The following is a 22,555-nucleotide window of genomic DNA, read 5'->3' as shown; positions in this document are numbered from 1 at the left end:
GAGGGTTGCAAAGTCCCCAGTCGTCATAAAAGGACACAGCCTCATACTTAGATGCTCCACCCCAGGCCCTACCTAGTGGTTTGGGCATCTTTGTCCGGTTACCCGGGTGGTACTGGGGGAGCTATCTCACCCTGGGGATGGGCCCAGCCCCAGAGGGTGTTTCCCTGGCTACCTGCACCCTGGGCTGTGCCCAGTTGGCCCAGCAAGTTGCAGTACGTGGGGTGGCCCGGGTCCACCTCCCCAAGCTACAGCCTGTCATGCAGGGAGCCAGAAAGTTGGGGTCGAGAGGACTGGGGAGCAGAGCTTTCAGTCCTTCCTGAGGGAGGCCCACTTCATCACTCCCTGCGCCTCTGTCCCAGACCCCCTACTTCTGGGGTTCAGCCCCCCTCCCAGGCCCCAATACGTGCCTAATGCCATGGATATTCTTGATAGCATAGCTGATCTCCCTTCGGAGTTCCTTCTCATCAAACTCCATCTGTGTAGAAAAGCAGAGAAAAGGCTGGTCAGGGCCTGTCTTACTACCTGGGAGGTCAAGACAGGGCCCACCCCACACCCAGGGCTGGGCATCAGGGCCTCTGGGGTGGGGGTCAGCAAAAGCACACGCAGAGAGAGTCCTGAGTGAGGGTGGGGGGAGTCCTGAGCCATCCTGTCCCCAGGGCTGCCTGACCTACCTTGACCAGCTCAAAAGGGAAGCGCTCGTGGAAGATTCGGTTAATGCGGGCTCCCCCCGACAGTTCATAGGTGTCGATCTGATCTCCTGAGCCCTCAATGCGCTTCTCAAAGTCTACGGCGAACTGCTGGACCATCCTGGGGGAAGAGTGGTGTGGCCTGAGGGGCCAGGAGCAGCCCAGCAAAAGGAACCCTGGGAGAGCCCCACGCTGAGAGGCTGGGGGCGGGGATTCAGTGTTAGGAGCAGGAGGTGGGGGAGCCTCACTGCAGCAGGGCCTTGGTCTTGCGAGCTGGGTCATCAGGGCGGAAGTTCTTGTATTCCTCCACCTCCTTCTCAATGGACAGCAGCTGGCTCTGCAGCTTGTTCCGCAGCCCCGGCAGCGTGTCCCGGATGTGATTCGTCAGTTGCTGGGGGTAAGGGCGAGGAAAGGGTTAAGGGCAGATGGTCACAGGGCCAGGAAGGGACTTGGATGCCAGGGGACTGTGTGAATGTGGTGAGGTGGAGAGCTATGGAGGGCAGCCCTGCCACTGCTGCCCAGGCCACTAGCAAGAAAACTGGTTCACAGAAGGAGCTTGCAGAGATGTATTAGTTGAATTAATGAGTGCATAATTTTCAATAAAGCCAGAAATCTGGATTTGTATCTGGAATTCCCTGATTTTTGGCCAATTTAATATTGTTATTTGTATTTCTTTTTTTTTTTGAGATGGAGTTTCACTCGTCACCCAGGCTGGAGTGCAACGGTGTGATCTCAGCTCACTGCAGCCTGCGATCTCTGCCTCCCAGGTTCAAGCAATTCTCCTGCCTCAGCCTCCTGTGTAGCTAGGACTACAGGCATGCACCACCCCGCCCAGCTAATTTTTTGTATTTTTAGTAGAGACAGGTTTTCACCTTGTTGGCCAGGCTGGTGTCGAACTTTTGGCCTCAAGTGATCTACCCGCCTCAGCCTCCCAAAGTGGTGGGATTACAGGTATGAACCACATACCATCCCAATTTAATATTTTTAGACGTGCATCTGAGGCAGGGGTGGCCAGAGGGCTGCCTCTTGGACCCTCTGGGTTTAAAGCCTCCTTTAAGGTCATTCTCAAGTTCTAGCACTCATTCTCACTAGGTGCCCCCACACAGTATCTCCCTGAACCTTTACAACAATCCTATGAAACAGGTCTGATTATCACTGTCTCCATTTTACAGATGCAGAAATAGAGGCTCAGAGGCCAGGCACAATTATGGCTCATGCCTATAATCCCAGCACTTTGGGAGGCCAAGGCGGGCAGATCACCTGAGGTCAGGAATACAAGACCAGACTAGCTAACATGGTGAAACCCCATCTCTACTAAAAATACAAAAATTAGCCAGGCGTGGTGGTGTGTGCCTGTAATCCCAGCTACTTGGGAGGCTGAGGTAGGAGAATCGCTTGAATCCAGGAAGCGGAGACTGCAGTGAGCCGAGATCTCACCATTGCACTCCAGCCTGGGCAACAAGAGCAAACTTCATCTCAAAATAAATAAATAAATAAATAAATAAATAAATCAAACAAATAAAGAAAAAAGAAATAGAGGCTCAGCGAGCCAGAGAGAGTGTCTCAGATGGGTGGTGACAAAACTGGGATTGGAACCCAGGTCTTGCCGACACAGACAGACAGACAGACACACACACACACGTTTCAGTTCTGGATGCCCCATTCCAGATGGAGAAAAGTCCTGGGGAAGCCCCTGGAATTCCCTGTCAAGGTCTTCAGCCAAGTATACTTGAATCCTGTCCCCAAACCCAAGCTCTTCACCATAACACCCTCCACATAGGTCTTGGCCTTCTCCGTGTTGGGGACTTCCGGGGCTTCCCTGGCACGTCCCAGACAGGGAAAGGTCAGTGAAGCTTTGCTGCTACCTGGCTGTGGGGCTGTGGGCAAGTTGCTTTGCTTTTCTGAGGCTGTTTGTCTATCTGCACTACAGAAAGGCTAACCTCTGCTGGTCACTCTCAGAACACACTTAAATTGTCCTGTTTTCATGCTCGTTTCCCCAGGCCCCATCCTGGCTTGGTCACCTACCTGATTGAGGACCTTCTGCAGGTAGGGCGTGCCCATACGGTCAGCCAAGTGGCGATAAGATGGATGAGAGAGGAAGAACTTTCGTTCAGCAGCCAAGGCGGCGGTAATGTCCTTCTTGCCATCAATGTCCTTCTGGCTCCGGTTCACCACCCCAATGTAGCCTGTGAACAGTATCAAGGTCAGGGCAACCAGCCTCAAGGTGAGGAGAAGGGTGGGGAAGGGCTGGGGAGTGGTTGAGGGGCATGGCCTGCTTACCTCTGCGCAGGGGGAGCAGCTTGTTCTCCAGCACGTCACGGGCATCTGTGCCCTCATCCATCAGGTCCAGCTTGGTGATGACCCCGATGGTGCGCTGGCCTGGGTGCACCAGCAGGAGGGCGGTCTACAGCTGCACCCGCTCTCACACACAATTCCATGCACTCCCACTCCCATCCCCCTGCCCTCCTCGGCCCCCTGCCCGCTCACTGCCTCCTCTCTTTCCCCCTTATTCATTTTCCACAGAGTAGCCAAGATGATTTTTATTTCTTCTTCTTTTTTTTTATTTGTTAGAGATGGGATCTCGCTTTGTTGCCAGGCTGGTTTCCAACTCCTGGCCTCAAGCGAGCCTCCCAAGTTGGCCTCCCAAAGTGCTGGGATTACAGGCATGAGCCACTGCACCTGGCCTTTTTTTCTTTTTTGAGACAGGGTCTCACTCTTGCCCATGCTGGAGTGCAGTGGTGCGAGTAGGGCTCACTGCAGCCTCAACCTCCTAGGCTCAAGTGATTCTCTGGCCTCAGCCTCGTGAGTAGCTGGGACCACAAGTGTGCACCACGGTGCCCGGCTAATTTTTAAATTTTTTGTAGAAATGGGGTCTCACTATGTTGCCCAGCCTTGTCTCGAACTCCTGGGATCAAGCAATCCTCCCGCCTTGGCCTCCCAAAATGCTGGGATTACAGGCATGAGCCACCATGCCTGACCCCCAAAGTGATTTTTAAAGGTACAAATCTGATCCCACTACTATTCTTAGACCGTTCAGAGGCTCCCGTTTACACTAAGAATAGACAGCCCGCAAGCCTGGGGTTTTGTGCATTGGCCACCGGGTGGGAACCTACCCTGGGGGTCCACCTCCTTGGCGACCTTGAGGGCGTCAGAATTGGCCAGGTCAGAGTTGGCGGGGGACACGGCCAGGATGAGGCAGTTCTCCTTGGTGACAAACTGCATAAGCATGTCTCGGATCTGGAACTCGATGTCGGGAGGTTGGTCTCCCACAGGGACCTTGGTCATTCCGGGCAGGTCCACCAGGGTCAGGTTCAGCACTGGACAGGGCGGCGAGAGGGCGGGCTCAAGGCGAGGGGCGTGGCCGTGGGCGAGGTTAAGGAATAGGGTGGGGTTAGAGAAGTTGCTTGGGAGCAGGATGGCAGGTGGGTGGGACTAGGAAATCTCTGGGCGAAAGTGGCTCCCTGTTGGAGGCGTGGCCGGAAGTGGGCGGAATCACTGCTGGGTGGAGCTTGGAATAGGATGATGCAGAGGCAGGGTCTCTCTAGGGGCGGAGTCTGCAGGAGGAGCGAGGCACGCAGAGGCGCGTGGCCAAGAAAATAATTCTTAGAAGTTGGGGCGGGGCCCGGGTCCTCACCGTGCGGCGAGTAGACGCGGAGGTTGATAGGCACCGGCGAGATGCCCTTGTTGGTGCCGGTCACCCGGTCGGTCTCGGCCTCGATCTCAAGGCGCACCTCCTCGAAGTCGGTGAATTTCTTTCCCTTGCAGTGCAGGAACTCGGCATATTCTGCCGCAGAAGCCGGCAGGGAAAGGGCAGTAGTCATCAAGGTCTGGAACCCCATCTGGGGGTTTTCATCTCCCACCGGTAATAGAACCCCCTTGACCCACCCAAGCAGAACCACCACCCACGTCTCCATTATGTATTTTGATCCCCGCTATCCCTAAGGGGAACGAGGTCCACAGTCACACAGCAAGCAAGTTCCGTGGCCAGGCTGGCCCTCAGCTTGGGGACAGGGGAGAGTCTGGAGTGGGCAGGCCTGGCTGCTGGTGAAGGAGGGCACGCACCTGTGGTTGCATTGACCAGCTGCAAGACCAGGGGACGTCGGGTGACAATGCCAGATCCTCGAGGCAGGAAGTCCCTGCAATGAGTTGGAGGTCAAAGGAGGGTCAAGATAGGAGGGGGCGCCCTCTGTCCCAGGGGTACCTGTCCTGCCCCTGGGAGAGCCAAAGCTCTCTCCCAAAGTGCTGGCTCCACCGCTCCTTAGCCCAAGGGCTTCAGGTAACTAAGAGCATATGGCAGCCCAGAAAGGTGGAAAATACTTTTCCTCAAGTCGCCTGGGTCACAGAATTTATGCATCTGAGCTGCCAAGAGACTGGATCAACTCCTAGATACGTCCTGTGTTGGTTTTGAACCAATAGGAAGTCCCTGCCCCAACCCAGCCACAGAGAAACTGAGGCATGGGGTCTCCCACATGCCTATGTGTCCAATGCCCACAGAGTGGATCCCAGGAAACAGAGCTGTAACTTCTCCCCTCCCTTCCGCTGTGGGGCGGGGCGGCATCTCACTTCCCCTTCTTCAGGCTCCATATGGCTAGGGTTGAAGAAGAGTGGGGAAGGAGGCGGCAAGGAGCAGGACTCATGGGCCGGGTGCAGTGGCTCATGCCTGTAATCCCAGCACTTTGGGAGGCTGAGGCGGGCGGATCACCTGAGGTCAGGAGTTCCAGACCAGCCTGGCCAACATGGTGAAACCCTGTCTCTACTAAAAATACAAAAAAATTAGCCGGCGGGGTGTCAGGCGCCTGTAATCCCAGCTACTTGGGAGGCCGAGGAGGGAGAATTGTTTGAACCCAGGAGGCGGAGGTGATGGTGAGCCAAGATCGTGCCATTGCACTCCAGCTTAGGCGACAAGAGCAAAACTCCATCTCAAAAAACAAAAAAACAAAAAAACTCATGCTTCTTAGTGCCTACTGCATGCCAGGCACTTAGTGGGGCTCCACACTGTAGCCCCATGAGGCAGGTGCTGTTATTACCCCCATTTTGCAGATGAGGGAGCTGCAGCTTAGAGACATTCAGGTTGCACAGCCAGTATCTGGCAGAGCAGACCCTGGTCTCGGATATATTTGACTCTGCAGTGAGACTCCCCTGCCCTTCAGCCCCCTGTGAACCGAGCCACCTTTGAAGGACTGGACTGAGGGGTCCCAAAGTCATCCCCTGTCCCCAGACCTGACAGTCTATAGCTCAGACATCTGCTCCTGCCAGTGTCAACCTCAGCTGTCCTTTCAGCTGACTCTTGTGGGTGCCAGTTCTCTGTCCAGTCAGCTCTTTTCATCTACCTCCCTCTGCACCGCCCTCCAGGCTGGTGCAAGCACAAGGGTGAAGGCCTCTCCAGGAATCAGGATGTCAGAATTGCCAGTCATGGGATCTCCAGGGCCCAGGAAAAGGGGGAGCAGGTCGAAGCCCGAGGGACCATTGAGACACAGCCAGTGCCTTATTCATGGAGAGGCCCAGGGAGGGAAAAAGATACACTCAGGCTCTACAGAGCCAGAGGTGGAACCCAGGTCTCTTGCCTCCAGCCCAGAGCCTGACCCAGACTCACAAGTCTTCTTGCACCCCAGGGTCAGGAGCTAAGGGTCTTAGGTACAACAGACTAGACCCAGAGCTCCTAGGTTCAAAGCCCCCTCTTGAAGCCTCTCCACTGCCTCACGTTTGGGGAAGCAGAGGCTGCTAGGGAGGAGTCAGGAATTATATTGGAGAAGGAGAAGGATGATAAGCCCTGTGTATATTTATCATTTCTATGCACCAGGCAAATTCTTTACATTCTTGCCAGACAGTGAGCAGGGCAGCCTCTTTCTGTGTGCCACTGTATCCTAGTGCCCAGGACAGGGCTTAGCACACAAGGGGCACTCAATAAATTCTGATTGAATCCCCAAGTCCTTGAATCCGTGCTGTGATATAGAGATTATCATTTTACAGAGGAAGCAGCTGAGGCTCAGAGAGGTGAAGTGACTCACCCAAGGTCACACAGCCGAGCGGGGATTCAAAGCCGAGTGTCTGTTGGACCCTCAGCCTGGAAACTTCCTCATGCAATGGTGCTGCCTCAAACCCAAGAAGCCAGACTTGGCTTTTTATGTAATTCAATTAAATTCAGTCTGTGCCGGGCTCTGTGCCGGGCTCTGGGGATGGGAGATGATGAGTCAGACAGTTCCCACCCTGAGGAACTCACAGTGTGGTGGGAGAGACAGACAAGTAAACAGATAATGCAATGCAGTGTGGTATGTGCTAGAACAGAGGTGTGCCAGGCAGCACAGAGGGAGGGCGTTTGCTGGGGGGTGGGAGGACTTCCGGTCTCAATCTCTCCCATCCTTTACTCAAAGACTCCTTTGGGGGCGTGACTTCCAGTTTTGGGAGTCCCCCAGGGCTGTGGAGATAGAACAGCTGTTCTCATAGAAGCTGGGTGGGTGTGGGGGCCGGGGTCCACCCTCTTCTCCACCAGCTCCTCACCAGCAACACCATGGCAACAGTAGTTGCCATGGAAACTGCAGGAGGGGCTGGAAAGGATGGGACTCCCCACAGAGAGTCCCCCACACAGAGACATGGACTTTCCCTGGAGTTCTTCCCCGAGAGGCCTCTCCTTGAGCAGATGGGCCCACCCAGCCCTGGTGAGCCTGAGGGGTGGAGGTCTCCAAGGTGCCACATAGCGGGTGCTGGGAGCCCAGGGCCCAGCTGGCGAGAATGCTGGGTGGTCAGCGTCTGGGCCAGTTGCCCGCTGCCTCCCCAGGGCTACTTAAAGGACTAGTAGCTTCTGGGAAGCAGAGACTAGACGCAGGGCCATGTCTGGGGGTCAACCCCTCCCAGAGCCAAGATCTCCTGGTGCCCAGATGGGGAGGTGGCCCATCTCTGTCATGGCCCAGGTTCTCAGTGAGGCCCTCACACAGCCTGCATCAGAATGCCTTCGGTAGTTTGTCCAGACACATGCTCCTCAGGCATGCTGGGCTAGAATCTCAAGAGGGCTTCACAGGGAGGCAGAACCTGGATTTTAAACAGATCCTCAGGTGGTTTCCACACTCTGTGTTAAGTTTAAGGACCATCTGCCCCGTGCTGAGGAGCCAGGGCCAGGCTGGCTCCTACATCGAATCCTACGTTGGCCTTTCCTTGGCCTGGTGCCTGGTGCCAGGACCCGAGAGGTCTGCTTCCCGGTCTCACATCTGGACTGACAGTGGGGAGGACCAGCAGGTCCCCAGGTCCGGACAATGAGCTCCTCACTCACTTCTGGGTTCCTGCCTGGCACAGGCCCTGCACGTAGTAGGTGCGCAGGCAACACGGGAAGGAACGTGCATGACTCAGCAGCTCCCTAGCTCTTCCCTTTCACCTGGACACACTGTCCCACTTTAGCCCTCTGTTTAAGGGTCCCCTGGGTGGCCCTCCTTCCCCCTAGTGGGGATCCAGACCAGATCCAGCCTCCAGCTCCTGGTTAGGCTGAGGGAGGACAGAACCGGTGCCCAGAGAAAAGTGTCAGGCCCACCAGCCTCGGAGGCCGCGTGCTGTGCCCGGCGTGGGAGGGGCGGCTGCTGGCATGCCAGTTCTCCCCACTCATTTGGACCAGATGGTGGGTTCCCAGGGAGGCTGTGCCTGGCCATCTGCAGAGGCACCTTCAAACGTGAAACATGAGGGGACGAAATAAACACCTCTCAGGAGCCCCAAATGCCACACTCCCTGTCTGAACTGGAGTTGTCACCGTGAGAGGGGTCTGGAGAAACTGAACCCAAGGGCTGACGTGACCCCTACCCCTACCCCTACTCTAGGACCTGAGACTTGGGGCCAGAGCTCTGGGATCCTGGTTCCCAGGCCCTGCTGAATGCAAATGACGCCAGGAAGTAACACGCTTAACTGGCCGTGCACCCAGTGCCGGTCATTCTTCTATGCCTCCTCTTTCTCGGGCTCTGATGTCAGATGGACCCCTCATTGAATGTCTGAGCTGTCATGTAGGAGCTGTGTGGCTGTGCACAAATGACCATACCTCTCTGAGTTTGGTGAAACTCAGTTTCAGTGAAACGCCTCAGTTTCCACATCAGTAAAATGGGTTGCTGTCAGGCTTATACAAGCTGATGGCTGAACCAATCGTGGCTACTATGATTATAAATAACGATAGCTTGCTGGGCATGCTGAGACCACAGGCTGGACTCCCACAGCCTTGTCACCAGAAGAGACAGCGGGGAGAGAGTTGGACGGTGGGTTTCCTGGAGGATGGCAGTGAGCGTGGGGGTGAGGGCAGGATATTTCCAGCCAGATCTTGACCCTGGAGGTGGAAGGCAAGGGGGGTGGGCAGGGGCGCGCTCTGAAGCAGGGAGCTGGGGTGCCGTCAAGGGAGTGGGTGGGCCAAGAAATACAGTTGGGAGGAGGTGAGGCTGCCCCCAGGCAACAAGTCCCTCTCTGTTCCCGCTGCCCCAGGGGACCCTAGGCAGCCCTGTCACAGCTCATGAATTTCAAGCTGAGGTTTGAACACTGCAGGGCAGTTCTGGCCTTGGCTTTCCTTGATGTTCTGATGGCCCCGGGAGCAAGGACTAGGCTGGACCTGTTCGTCACAATATCCCAGCACCCAGCACTGGGTCTGGCATGTAGCAGACTCTCAGGACACCCGCACTGACCAAAAGAGTGAATGAAAGATGAGCTCTACCATCGGCTTCGTTGTGTAGGGGTAGAAACTGAGACACAAAAGGGAAGAGTCTTGCCCAAGATCATGCTACAAGTTGGTAACAAGGTAGGACTAGTACCCAGGGCTCCTGACTCTGGGTAGGTGCTCTCTCCACAGCAATCTTTCTCCCTATTAAGCAGAGCCTATTACCTTCTCTTATTTCTTATCCTCTCATCCTTCCTACTTTCTTTCCCACCCTCCCTCTCTCCCTCCGTTCCATCAATCCAAGCATTGATGACTTTATATTTTCAAAATGGAAATAGATCTCTTTTGCCTCTAATTTTTAAAATCATATGTTCTCCATTTTAGAAGATTCAGAAAATGACGAGGCGCGGTGGCTCACTCCTGTAATCCCAACACTTTGGGAGGCTGAGGTGGGCGGATTGCCTGAGATCAGGAGTTTGAGACCAGCCTGGCCAACATGGTGAAACCCCATCTCTACTAAAGATACAAAAATTAGCAGGGTGTGGCGTGCGCCTGTAGTCCCAGCTACTCGGGAGACTGAGGCAGGAGAATCGCTTGAACCCGGCAGGCGGAGGTTGCAGTGAGCCGAGATCCTGCCACTGTACTCCAGCCTGGATGACAGAGTGAGACTCTGTCTCAAAAACAAAAAAACAAAAAAACAAAAAAAAAGATTCAGAAAATACGTGAAATATTCAAAAAATAAAAACCAATCGTCATCTCAACACCTGATGAGAGCCACTGTAAACATTTTATCATTAATCATCATCATCATGGCTAAACACAGATGAATTGCTGACTGTCAGCCAGGGACTCTGCCAGGGACTTGAAAATCTACATCAGCACAAGATGTCTTTTTAGGGTGACGGAAATATCCTAAAATTAGATAGTGATGATGGTTGCACAACTCTGTAAATATACTAAAAATCATTGAATTGTGCCTTTAAAATGGGTGAATTGTATGGCATGTAAATTATACCTCAATAAAGCTGTTTAAGAAAATCTACAGCCTTTGGATCGATTCTTGCATGGCTGTGTGAAATCAGAGTGATCAGTTTCTCCATGTTACAGGGAAGAAACAGACTCAGAAAGGTGAAATCACATGCCTCTCAGGCACCCACATGCACACTGGGTTATCAGCCCTTTGATAGCTTCTCTATTCACCTAACATATCACAGACATTTCCAAAGTTATTCACTATGCAGCTACATCTGGATCCTCTTTCTCTTTCCTACCTTCCTTCCTTCTTTCCTTCTTTCCTTCCTTCCTTCCTTGATTCCTTCCTTCCTTCCTTCCTTCCTTCCTTCCTTCCTTCCAGCCGGGTCTTGCTCTGTCACCCAGGCTGGAGTGCAGTGGTACGATCATAGCTCACTGCAGCCTCAAATTCCTGAGCTCAAGCGGTCCTCCCACCTCAATCTCCCAAGTAGCTGGGACTACATGTGTGCACCACCATGCCCGGCTATGGATCCTTATTTCTTATCACCAGCATCTTGATGAGAAGGAACCCCAGCTCGGCCACTAAATTATTTCCCTGTTCTGAACCTCAGTTTGCCCATCAGTGAAATAGGACACAGGCCAGCAGCTGCCTCCTAGGGCTGCTGAGGGAATGCCCTGAGATCCTGGCTGTGGAAGGACCTAACGGGGGTGCCCATTGGCAGGTCCCAGTTCCTGAGCACATGCCATGTGCTGGGTGCTTTATGTGCTACAGCATTGCATTCCTTCAAAATGGGGACCCATGTTGGGGGTGAGGGTGCATTCACCCGCTGAGATTTTTCTCCCCACCCTGGCTAGTGGCCTCCTTTCCCTGACCTAAGAAGAGAGGCACATGAGACAGAGTGATTAAAGAATAACACGGTCATGACTAGATGCGTTGTTAATATTAACCATGGCTGGAGCCACCCTCTGCCAGGAGCTCTGAGCCCAAGGCAACGGGCTTCTTTCTTCCTCTACAGCTTCCCATCTGGGAGAAAACAAAGCCCTACCCCACACAGGGAGGGCCAGGTCATGGCGGGAGAGGGTGATCAGAGGAGGCATCCCAGAGGAGGTGTTGGCTGATGTGACACTTGGAGAAAAGACCCAGTGAAAGAGGAAGACAAGGGCAGGGTGAAGAGCTTTCCAGGGGCCAGGCACGGTGGTTGGAACCTGTAATCCCAATACTTTGGGAGGCTGAGGTGGGAGGATCGATTGAGGCCAGGAGTTCAAGCCCCAGCTTGAGGCCAGGAGTTTGAGACCTGACTTGAGGCCAGAAGTTTGAGACCAGCCTGGGTAACATAACAAGACCCTGTCTGTACAGAAAAAAAAGAGGCTTCCAGGCGAGAGAACAGCATATGCAATAGCACCCCAGGAGAGTGAGAGAGAGGGCATGGCCCTATTTTTCCCACGAACTGTAATATATTCAGGTAGACCAGGAGGGAGAGGCTGAAAGGAAGCAGGACTGGGTAATCAGTCCTCAGGGGCCCAACTCAGGTGTGGGGTTCTGTTTTGAGGGCAGGGAATCCAAAGAGGGCTTCAAGCTAGGAAGATAGATTGGGAGGCTGGAGAGCGTTTCATGCTGTTGGGCGGGGAATGGGTTAGGGGGGCAAGGGAGGAAGCTACTCTGCTGCTAAGACGAAGGGGCTGGAGTTTGAGGTAGACAGGAGTGAACTGGGCAGAATCCACAGGGCATGGGGACCAAGTTAGATGGGGAGGATGGGGGAGCCGCCAGGCAGTTGATCTTGGGGCCTCTGGCCAGGGCACTGGGAAGATGCCATTTAGGAGAATATTTTGAACACTTTCCAAGCTCAATATTACTTTTTTTTTCTGTTGCTTATAGTAATTCTAAGTTGCCAGGCCTGACTTCTCCAAACGATTCTTGTTTCTTAGCCAGATTTCATTCCAGGGAATGGGTAAGAGTGCCAGAGAGTCGCCCAGAAGGAAGAAAGGAGGAGACGCTGAGGTGTGTAGGTGTGTGCACACGTGGGTGGGACTGGGGTGGGGAATAGGGTAGACAGAAACATCGAAAAGTGTGGACTGGAGGCAGGAGACCCATGCCTGTTCCTGGCCTGCCTCTGATTCAATTGCTGTGTGACATTAGGCAGGTTCCCTATGCTCTCTGTGTCATTTTTGCCATCTAAAAACCTGGTGGCTCACACCTGTAATCCCAGCACTTTGCAAGGCCAAGGCGGGCAGATCACCTGAGGTCAGGAATTCGAGAACAGCCTGGCCAATATGGTGAAACCCCATCTCTACTAAAATACAAAAATTAGCCAGGCATGATGGCGGGTGCCTGTTAGTCTCAGCTACTTGGGAGGCTGAGGCAGGAGAATCGCTTGAACCTGGGAGGCGGAGGTTGCAGTGAGCTGAGATTGTGCCACTGCACTCCAACCTGGGTGACCGAGCAAGACCCTGTTTATAATAATAATAATAATAATAATAATAATGCCAAATAAATATAAATAAAATAAAAACCTGGTTGGAAGGCCAAAGTGGGAGGATCACTTGAGTCCAGGAGTTTGAGGCCACCCTGGGCAACACAGTGAGACCCCATCTCTACAGAAAATAAAATAAAAAACTTAGCTGGGTGTGGTGACGCATGCCCGTCATCCCAGCTTCTCGGAAGGCTGAGGTGGGAGGATGGCTTGAGCCCGGGAGGTCAAGGCTGCAGTGAGCCAAGATCGCCCCACTGCGCTCCAGCCTGGGTGACAGAGTGAGATCCTGTCTCAAACGAAACAAAACAAAATAGACAAAACAAAACAAAACAAAAACTTGGAATGATAGAAGACATCAGTACTGCCCTTGGGCCTGGGGAATGGAGCCCTTAGTCCCAGACTTACACTTAGGGGTCCCTCTCTGGACCTCCTCTGGCCTCACCCTCCCCATGGGGCAAAGAGTTCCCCAGGAGTCAGGGGAGGTGCCCAGCTGAAGCCTGTGCTCCCCTCGTAGGCAACGCTCAGGTGCCCCAGAATTCCCTCTCAAGCAGTTCCAAGCCCACCGCCCAGGCTCAAGTGGGGACCAGCCCAGGCCCAAGGTGGATCCTTTTTGGAGCTGGGATATGAGGGCTGGGGTGTTCACAAGTGAACCCTGGAGGGATAAAGAGGGAAATGATGGGGCAGCCCGGAGAGAGGGGACACCTGTCCCCATGCCTCCACATCCACCACGGAACTCCAAGGAGTCTGAAATTCTGAATTCAAACCCAGCTGGCCAGGTTGTGATGAAGGTGCGTTTGTTATGGTGGGAGGGCAGAATGCATTGCATTTAGCAATTCCTCAGCTTGATTTATAACTGGAATACATAGACATATGGCATGTGGGCGTCCGTTTCTCCACGCCTGACAGCACTGTGCCCATGACCCGCTTCCTCCACTCCTGCCTTGCCCACCCTCTCCACTCTCCCACCTGCACCCCCTTCCCTGGGTCCGACCCTCTGACCCAGCCAGGGCCTGGGAAACTCGATTCTCCTGGCGCCGAGATCAGATACTGTCTGCCAGGGTCACCTTTCACTCCCAGCTCCTCTGGGCCACGGTGGGGTGTGGGTTTGGAGAGGATGTTCTCTGGCTGTGGATAGGTGCATTTCCATATTTCCAGCCCCAGGGGTGTGCTCCACATGTGGCCCACAGGCAGTGTGTGCTTAGCATGTGGCAGGTGCGTGCTCTGAGCATGCAGAGGCCGGAGCAGAGTGTGGCAGCTCTCCAGGTGGGTGGGGGACTGTCAAAGGGCCCCTAACAGGCCCCTCAAGAGCCGCCTCCCCAACCCTCCTAGTCTCACCTCTGGCCTCTGCTCCTCACTCAGCCACACTGCCCTTCATCCTTCATCCGGGTTCTCAAACCCATTGGGCTCTTTTCCCCCAACCCTTTGCTCAGGACAGTCCCTGCACCTGCAGAAGTCCACACCTTGGCTTGACCACGTCCTAGTCTTGCTCAGGTCCAATCTTAAATGCTACCTCCTCAGGAGGCCTTCGAATGGCCCAGAAAGCCCCCCTCTCCTCAATGTCAGGCTCCTTGCAACACAGGAGCAGCCTCCTTCAAAATACACAACAAACATGCTCTTTGTGGATTTCATGTCTGTCTGCCCCGATCAGCTGCAAGCCTCCCCAAGCAGGATGGGTCTGGCTGATTCACAGCTGTATCCTCAGGGCCTGGCACACAGCAAGTGCCAAGGAAATATTAGTTCCCTCTGCTCCCTCCAGGTCATCAACACTCTGCCTAGGATGTCTCATTTATCCCCTAATAGTCTTTGGCCTCCATCTCCAAATCTGAAAAATGGGACCACTATGATGCATCCCGGTGTGTTCAGAGGAAGAGACAGAGCTTAATAGTGGGGAGTGGGCTGTCTCCCCTGGGAAAGGCTAGGTTTGACAAAGAGAGGGACTCTCAGAGGCCGGAGACCAGCACCACGTCCATGCTGGGATAGAATGCAGAGGAGAGAGCTGAGTGCTATGGCTCACGCCTGTAATCCCAGCACTTTGGGAGGCTGAGATGGGTGGATCACTGGAGGTCAGGAGTTGAGACCAGCCTGGACAACATGATGAAACTCCATCTCTATTAAAAATACAAAAATTAGCCCGGCGTAATGGTGCACGCCTGTAATCCCGGCTACTCAGGAGGCTAGGGCAGGAGAATCACTTGAACTTGGGAGGTGGAGGTTGCAGTGAGCTGAGATTGCGCCATTGCATTCCAAGTCTTGGTGACAGAGTGAGACTCCGTCTCAAAAAAAAAAAACAAAAAAGAAAAGAAAAAAAAGAATGTGGAGGAAGGGACAAGGGCATTGGAGGAGACAGAAAGCCTAGGGGTGGGGGGTAGGCAGAGTCATGGGGAAACCTAAAACCCTTCCTCCCAGGCTGCTCCTTGGGCTCTGGGCAGAGAGGGTCGCTTATCAGGACCCCTACCCTACCCTGGATGGAGAATATCCCCAACCCGTGCCCCCGTCCTGGTGCACCTCCCAGCCCACGCCACCCCAGAGGGCTTGCCTGTCTGCGCCCAGGCAGGGAGAGAAGCAGCGCAGCCTCCATGCCAGGCCCTGCCCCGAGTGCTTCCTGGGGATTGTTTCAACACTCAACATAATCTCACAAGGGATGTGCTATTATTATCCCCATTTTACAGATGAGAGAATAGCAGCTGGGCAGGGTTTGAGGAACATGCCCAGGGTTTCTCTGCTCGTAAGTGGCAGAGTTGAGCTTCATACTCGGCAGGTCTGACTCTACACCATGCTCTCGGCCCCTCTGCCACATTCCCACCGGACTTGGCCTGCCCTAGGACAACCCACTCTTGGCCCTAAAGGAGCACTGGGGTGGGGGGGTGTAGCAGGGCGGGGGTGATAAAGAGGAGCTGGAGGGACAGCGAGGAGGCCCCTTTGGCCTAGGGCACCAGGCATCTGTTCATGAAAGGCTGGCGTGGGCTGGGTCCACAAACACTCCCCCATCTACACTTACCCCCAGGATGAGCTCATCTACTCTCGGGTTTAAATCCCATCTCTACACCAACGACTTCCAAATTTTTATTTCCAGCCCGCCTTCCCCCTGAGCTCTCGACTTGCATCACCAAACTGACAGCTGACATCTTCCACTTAAAAGTCTAACAGGCATCTCAGGCTCAATATGTTCAGAACCAAACCCTGGTCTTCCCCCGTCCCCCCAGTCTGCTCCTCCTTACTCTTCTTGACTCTGTTAATGGCACCAACACCCACCCAGGAGCTTAGGTCAAAGTCCCAGAAGTCATCATTGATTCCTCCTTCCTCACCCTCCACATTCATCCTCCAGCAGGACTTCCTCTAAAATATATCCTGAAACCCATCCACCATTCTCCTTCTCGTTGCAGCTGAAGCCCTCATCCAGGCCCCCCACTACCCCCTGCCGACTGCAGCAGCCTCCCCACCAGTCTCCTGTCTTTTCCCTCACCCCCCTCCCCAAGTCACACCCTTGCTAGAATTAGCTTGTCACTCCACTACTAAAAAGCTTCCCACAAGAGGGAAAATAAACCCAAACTCCTCACTCCTCCTAGGCTAAGGGCTTTGTAGATCTAGCCCCTGCCTATCTCTCAGGTCCTGTCTCCCCCTTGCTAGCCGAACACCAGCTACAGGGTCTCCTTTCTGTTCTTCAAAGGCACCAAATTCTTTGCTACCCCGGGGCCTTTGCACCTTTCCCTTGGCCTGGAACTCTCCCGCCCCTGGCAAGTTACACAGCTTCTCATCCCTTGGTTCTCATCTCAGATGCCACCTCCTCCTGGAGACCTCTGACCTCCCTGGGGAGAGCAGCCCTGCTCCCCTCCCTGACGTTCACCACATTTTCCAGTTGTCTTCTGAGTTTCTCCCTCTGCCATGCAGAGCCTTGGTCTTTTCCACCATAGAATTCCCAGTGCTGAGACATCGTGCACCCTCCACAAATGTTTGCTAAATGACTGAATGAATTGGCCTGTTTTCCCTTCTGTAAAAGGGAAGGGGGTGAAGAAATAGTATAGACCCAGACAAGTTCTAGCAGCATCCCAGGCAGCTGCAAGGCTGCCTCCATTGCAGAGTTGACAGCAGGATCCTCCTGAGTGCCCAGAAGCCCGGGTGGGCCTGGGGCAGCCCTGATGCATTTTCCTCTGAAGCATTTTCCATGGGGGATTGGCTCCTGGGCAGCCCCAGGAGACAGAATGGCTGTTACTATGCTCACCCATCTGGGGACTGAGCCCTGCTGGAGAGGTCAGGAGTCCTTGAGGGAGCTGGCAGGCTGAGACGGTGGAACCCGCTGAGCCTCAGTTTCCCTGGCCTTCTCACTAGCTTTCAGGGGATCATGGATGCTTTCCTGCCTACTCCTTCACATCAACCTACGCCCCCTCCCCTGCGCTGGGCCTGCATCTAGACACCCTGCACATCCTCCTGTGGGGACCACAGCCAAGGGCATTGGGGTGGAGAGGGCAGCCGGAGGGCCCAGGCCTCCTGAGGCACAGTCCACACCTTGCTCCACCACTCAACAAGCAAGTACTAGATGAAATCTGCTGTGGTCAGGGATGGCCCCTGCGTCATGGGCTCCAGGAGGGCAGGGGCTGGGGATGCGGGTCCCCAAGCCTAATTGGCTATCAGTGCCCCCTCCTGCATGTTTACAAAAGCGCCTTTCCACCCATGAACTCAGTGGAGCCCACAGTCACCTTCTCACGAAGGCAGGGCAGCGGCTGTCAGTGTTTCCATTCCGCAGATGGGGAAAGGGAGGCCCACCCACCCGCACGTCCCTGTGCCTGCTGCAGGACCCGGCTCTCAGAGGATGTGCAGCGTCGAGATTAGGAATTGGGCTTTGGAATCTAACAGCTGCTGCCCTTCCTGAATGTGTGACCTTGGGCAAGGCATCTAACCTCCAGGGTCTCAGTTTCCTCATCTGTAGGATGGGCATCATGGTATCTGCCTTTTGGGGAGCTCCTGGGAGCCCATGAAGGACTCAGCATAGGAGGGTGCACGGGATGGGCTCAGTAGATGGGGGCTGAAATCACCAGTTGGTCCCCTCCTTACCCCAAGCCTGGAGCACGCAACCTGGCATGGGGCAGGAGTTCAGCCAACATTCAAAGGACGAGAGGTAGGAATATGGTTTCTCCACTCTAAACTGCTGGGTATCCCTGACTGCTGGCCCTTGGGGAAGGGGCCCGTGGTGTGTCTGTTGCCTGTGTCTCTGCAGCTCTGGGGGTCATGTGATCAGAAGGGGGGTTCTGCAGGAGCCATTGGAGAGACAGACGCCTCCCCCTCTGCTGACCAGATGGGCACGGCCGCCCCCACGGTGGCCTTCCAACATCCCACACACACATGGCTCCAGTCAGGCCCTCTCCCTCTCACCTCTAGGGCTGGCATGGGTTTCCCAGGACATTTGAGGGGCAGGAACAACCACCTAGTCCCACTGCCCATGTTAGAGATGGGGACACTGAGGCTCAGAGGGGGCAAGTGACTTGCCTGAGGTTTTGCAGCAGAACCTGGCTTGAACAGAACTGCTGTCCCTCTGCGGACAAGGGCCCCTGCCTCCCTCTCCCATGTGCCAGTCACTTTTTTGGCCCTGAAGGTCATTGGAAGAAAGCAAGAGTTTCTGAAGAAGATGGGGGGGAGATGAAAGACGGGGTCAGTGTAAACTCTCTCACTTCATCCCCCAGTCTGCCCAGCCCCCCATCCCACCTCCAGTACCTGGAGATCCCCTATCTTTCCTCTCTCTCCTCAGCACCAGAAAAACTATTTCTGCCCCACTTTGGGGGTTTGGGGGGAGCCTGCGGGTCACGACCCTGCCTGCCCCGCTAAACCCAGGACCCTTTGTCTTTGTGGTTGTTCCTCTCTCCGCCACCTAGGCCTCTCAGCGCCTTGTGGGATCAGAGGCGGGAGGGGGATTAGGTTCTGCAAATGGCTCCCCCCTCCCGCCATCCCTGTCTTAGTCATCTCTGCCCTCTGCCGCCTCTCCCTCCATCACGATTCTTCTGGCCAGGCCAAGGGGAGGGCGACACTGACAGGCGCCCCCCACCCAGGGGCCGTGGCGAAGCACGGGGCCGGCTGCTCAGAAAAGGATAAGAAGTGGTTTCTCCTCCCCTCTTCCCTTCCTCATCCTGCAGCCCGCGCCTCCCCCCTCCGCCGCGCTGCGCACGGATGGCGGCGGGAGCCGCAGAGGTGTGTATGTGCTGGCGGGAGGCCGTGCCGGGTCCTCGATGCCCACGAGACTACGTCCTCTTCTAGGGACTGGGATGGGCGGGCTGACCCCTGCCACGGCCCAGGAATTCCCATGGGGGTAGGGGGATGTCCCCCATGGAGCCCGGTGGGGGGGACGCTGCCCCCGGGTGCTGCCCGCTCCAAGGGACTCCCGGAGCCCAACGGAGGCGCTGAGTAATGCGGGCTCTCTCCATGCCCATGTTGGGGGCAGGTGGCAGCCCTTTGCCCGGGGCTTCTGGCAGAGCGTTGTCTGCCCTAAAGGATGGGACGGAGGAGGGGGTGTGATTCGGCAGCCGGAGGCTTGACGAGGTTTGCAGACTAGCGGGCGGCACTGCTGCCCCCAGGGGCTCTCGCGGTGGGGGGAGGGCCTCCTCGCTCCGGCTGGGGGTGGGGGGCGCGCCGGCCGCGGGTGCAGCGTCGGGGGCTGCGAGGTCGCCGCGCCGTCGGTGCCCAGGGCGGGGACTCCGGGGATTCCGAGGGTCGGGGGTCGGCGCCTGGGGGCGCGCCGCGCCTACCTGCCTACGAAATTCTCGAGCACCGAGCTCTTGCCGGCGCTCTGACCGCCCACCACGGCGATCTGCGGCAGGTCGAGGTCCGCGTTCTGGCCGATGGCAGAGAAGGCGTCTTGCAGCCGGTTAACCAGCGGGATGAGATCTTCCATGCCGCGGTTGCCCATGGCTGCGGCGGGCCCCGCAGGCTGCGATCCGGCTGCCGCTAGCGCTCCCGGCTCCGACTCCTGCTCCGCCGCTGCAGCCGCGCGCCCCGACTGCCTGCGCCGCGGGGCCCCCGCCCCTCGGGGATCGGAGCGAGCACCGCTCCCGGACGCCGCTAGGGGGAGCCCGCTGCGCTGCGGGCCGGCCGCCGTGCGCAGGCGCCGCCCGGGGCACCATGGGTGTCGTAGTTTTCACCTTCTGCGGCTTTCGGGGTGCTTTAGCAGTGTCTGAGGTGCGCAGATGCTGCGCAGAATATATTTGTCAATGGGTGGGGTCTCACTCCTAGTACCAGGCCTCTTGGATAGTGGTCATGGCTGTTTCACTCCATCTTACCGATGAGGAAACTGAGGCCTGGAGAGCAGATGGGCTTCCTCTGAGGTCACAGCCTCCTGATCCGGAGTTCCCCTTCACCTTGCTGCCTTCTACCCCTAGATCCTGACTCTGATCTCCAACATGTCCTTTTCTGCCTTTGGTCCTCAGTTTCCTTGTTTCTAGAAGGAGAAAGTTGGAACATGAATTCAACAAATATTTACTAGGTACCTGTTAGAAGCCAGGCCCTGTCCTAGGCACTGAAGATTCAGCAACGAATAAGACAGCTAAGGCCTCTGCCCTCATAGATCTTGCATCAAGCTGGTGAGACAGACAGTAAATGAATAAGCAGATACATGAAATAGTAAAAATGAAAATAGTTCATAGAGAGATGGAGGAAAGAAACAGTGTGAAAAAAAGTTATCTTTGTGGGTGTGGAAAGTTCACATTGGCTTGGCGGACTCGGGGGAGGGGGGTTCTCTGCAGAAGTGACATTTGAGAAGAGACCAAAATGATGAGAAGGAGCCAACAGCAAGCAGATCGGGGAAGAGCATATCAGGCTGAATGACCAGCAAGTGCAGAGGCCCTGACACCTGGAGGGCCCTTCTTGGGAGAGTTGGAAGCTCTTGTCCTAGAGAGTGGAAGTCTTTGCTCCAACCCATCAGGATGGTGGTAAAACAGCGTAAAACAGTGGGATTCAAATCCAGGGCTCCTACAATCCTACCCTGCGTACCCTTTCACACAGACAGACCATGGGGCCCTGAGCCCAGCCGTCCACCTCTGCATTTAAGAAACTTAATTAGTATTCACGGTGGAGGCTAGGAAGGGAAGGCTAGCCTACACTGTGCTCATGGGGAGTCAGTGAGTCATTTCCCTGTGCTGTGAACAGTGTAGGGGCACTGCTGACAAAGTGGTCTGTGAATTGGAGACTGTTCACTTACTCATCCATTTAATGCATATTTGTTGAGCCAGGTACTATGCTAGACTCCAGAGATAAAGCAGTGAGCAAAACGGGCAAAGTCCTTACCCACATGTGGCTGACAATTCAGTGGAAAAAGGCAGACAATATGCAAATAGGGCAATAACAATGGCCCTGTTAGATGGTGTGCCCTGCAGAGCAAGAAAGCAGGGGCGGGGTAGGATGGTGTTGCTATTGTGAAGATGGTGATCACAGTGACCCTTGTGGGGAGGAATCTTTGAGGCAGGCATGGGGAACAAGTAGGCCCTCTCCCTGGTAGCACCAGGGAGTGGATTAGGAGCCTAATCTGGGCCTTAAACAAGCTGCGTGACCCAGGTCCCTCCATGTCTCTGAACCTCAGTTAACTAATCTGGATAATGGGGATAATAATAGATCAAATGCCTGTGTAGGGCACAGCCCAGGCCTGGTGCTCAGGGGACCTTTATTAAGCTGCAGCTGTGAGGATGCCAATGATAACAGCTCACCAGACAGCTGGAGCATCAGTGCCACACAACTTGCATGGAACCTGGCAGCTGTTCCATGCCAACCTGTTATTATGCTCTGAGGACAAGAGAAGGCAGAGATGGAAGCCTGGATGAGTGGCACCAGGAGGGGGTGCAGTTTATAGATGTCTGCCTAGAAGGCATCATGGCTGGACTTTTAATATTATTTACTTACTTATTTATTTTATTTATTTTTGAGACGGAGTCTCACTCTGTCGCCAGGCTGGAGTGCAGTGGCGTGATCTCAGCTCACTGCAACCTCTGCCTCCTGGGTTCAAGCGATTCTCCTGCCTCAGTCTCCCGAGTAGCTGGGACTACAGGCACCTGCCACCACACCTAGCTAATTTTTGTATTTTTTGTTTGTTTGTTTTTTGAGACGGAATCTCGCTCTGTTACCCAGGCTGGAGTGCAGTGGTGCGATCTTGGCTCACTGCAACCTCCACCTCCCGGGTTCAAGCGATTCTCCTGCCTCAGCCTCCCAAGTAGCTGGGACTACAGGCTCGTGCCACCACGCCCGGCTAATGTTTTGTATTTTTAGTAGAGATGGGGTTTCATCGTGTTAGCCAGGATGGTCTCCATCTCCTGACCTTGTGATCTGCCTGCCTCCGCCTCCCGAAGTGCTGGGATTACAGGAACGAGCCACTGAGCCCAGCCTATTTATTTATTTATTTATTTTATTTTATTTATTTTTTTATTTATTTGAGATGTAGTCTTGCTCTGTCTCCCAGGCTGGAATGCAGTGTCGCGATCTCAGCTCACTGCAACCTCCGCCTCCCAGGTTCAGGTGATTCTCCTGCCTCAGCCTCCCAAATAGCTGGGACTACAGGCATGCACCACCACGCCCGGCTAATTTTTTGTATTTCTTTCTTTTTTTTTTCGAGACAGAGTCTCGCTCTGTCACTCAGGCTAGAGTGCAGTGGTGTGATCTCGGCTCACTGCAACCTCTCCCTCCCTGGTTCAAGGAATTCTCCTGCCTCAGCCTCCTGAGTAGCTGGGACTACAGGCACTCGCCACCGTGCCCAGCTAATTTTTGTATTTTTAGTAGAGACGGGGTTTCACCATCTTGGCCAGGCTGGTCTCAAACTCCTGAGCTCATGATCTGTCCGCCTCAGC

At 54.8% G+C, this 22,555-nt stretch overlaps 2 protein-coding genes across 15 annotated transcripts in view; one reads left to right on the top strand and one right to left on the bottom strand.

The window, feature by feature from the left end:
* Positions 1-19,756, bottom strand: part of DNM1 (dynamin 1) — a 51,406-nt gene extending 31,650 nt beyond the window's left edge. For 9 of the 13 annotated variants that reach the window (XM_032165277.2, XM_032165270.2, XM_058445403.1 and 6 more), the window contains exons 1-9: positions 19,475-19,755; positions 4,749-4,822; positions 4,321-4,470; positions 3,800-4,003; positions 2,967-3,065; positions 2,712-2,872; positions 935-1,077; positions 672-807; positions 408-475 (exon numbers count right to left, since the gene is read on the bottom strand). In XM_032165277.2, coding sequence (XP_032021168.1) covers positions 408-475; positions 672-807; positions 935-1,077; positions 2,712-2,872; positions 2,967-3,065; positions 3,800-4,003; positions 4,321-4,470; positions 4,749-4,822; positions 19,475-19,635 — 1,196 coding nt within the window. In that variant the 5' untranslated portion in view covers positions 19,636-19,755. Of the gene's footprint in view, positions 1-407; positions 476-671; positions 808-934; positions 1,078-2,711; positions 2,873-2,966; positions 3,066-3,799; positions 4,004-4,320; positions 4,471-4,748; positions 4,823-19,474 lie in introns of all 13 variants that reach the window. The other 4 variants (XR_004249963.2, XR_004249962.2, XR_009215235.1 and 1 more) reach the window with 2 other exon arrangements.
* The window catches only part of CIZ1 (CDKN1A interacting zinc finger protein 1), a 37,201-nt gene continuing 33,342 nt past the window's right edge, over positions 18,697-22,555 (top strand). The window contains exon 1 of one of the 2 annotated variants that reach the window (XM_032165259.2): positions 18,697-18,920. The gene's annotated coding sequence lies outside the window, so the exon portion shown is untranslated. The remainder of the gene's footprint in view (positions 18,921-22,555) is intronic. The other variant, XM_032165267.2, reaches the window with a different exon arrangement.

This window comes from Hylobates moloch, unplaced genomic scaffold (assembly GCF_009828535.3).
Source record: "Hylobates moloch isolate HMO894 unplaced genomic scaffold, HMol_V3 SCAFFOLD_10, whole genome shotgun sequence".
Lineage (NCBI taxonomy): Eukaryota > Metazoa > Chordata > Mammalia > Primates > Hylobatidae > Hylobates > Hylobates moloch.
Note: the sequence above shows the minus strand (reverse complement) of the source record. Positions and strands in the feature narration are given on the sequence as shown.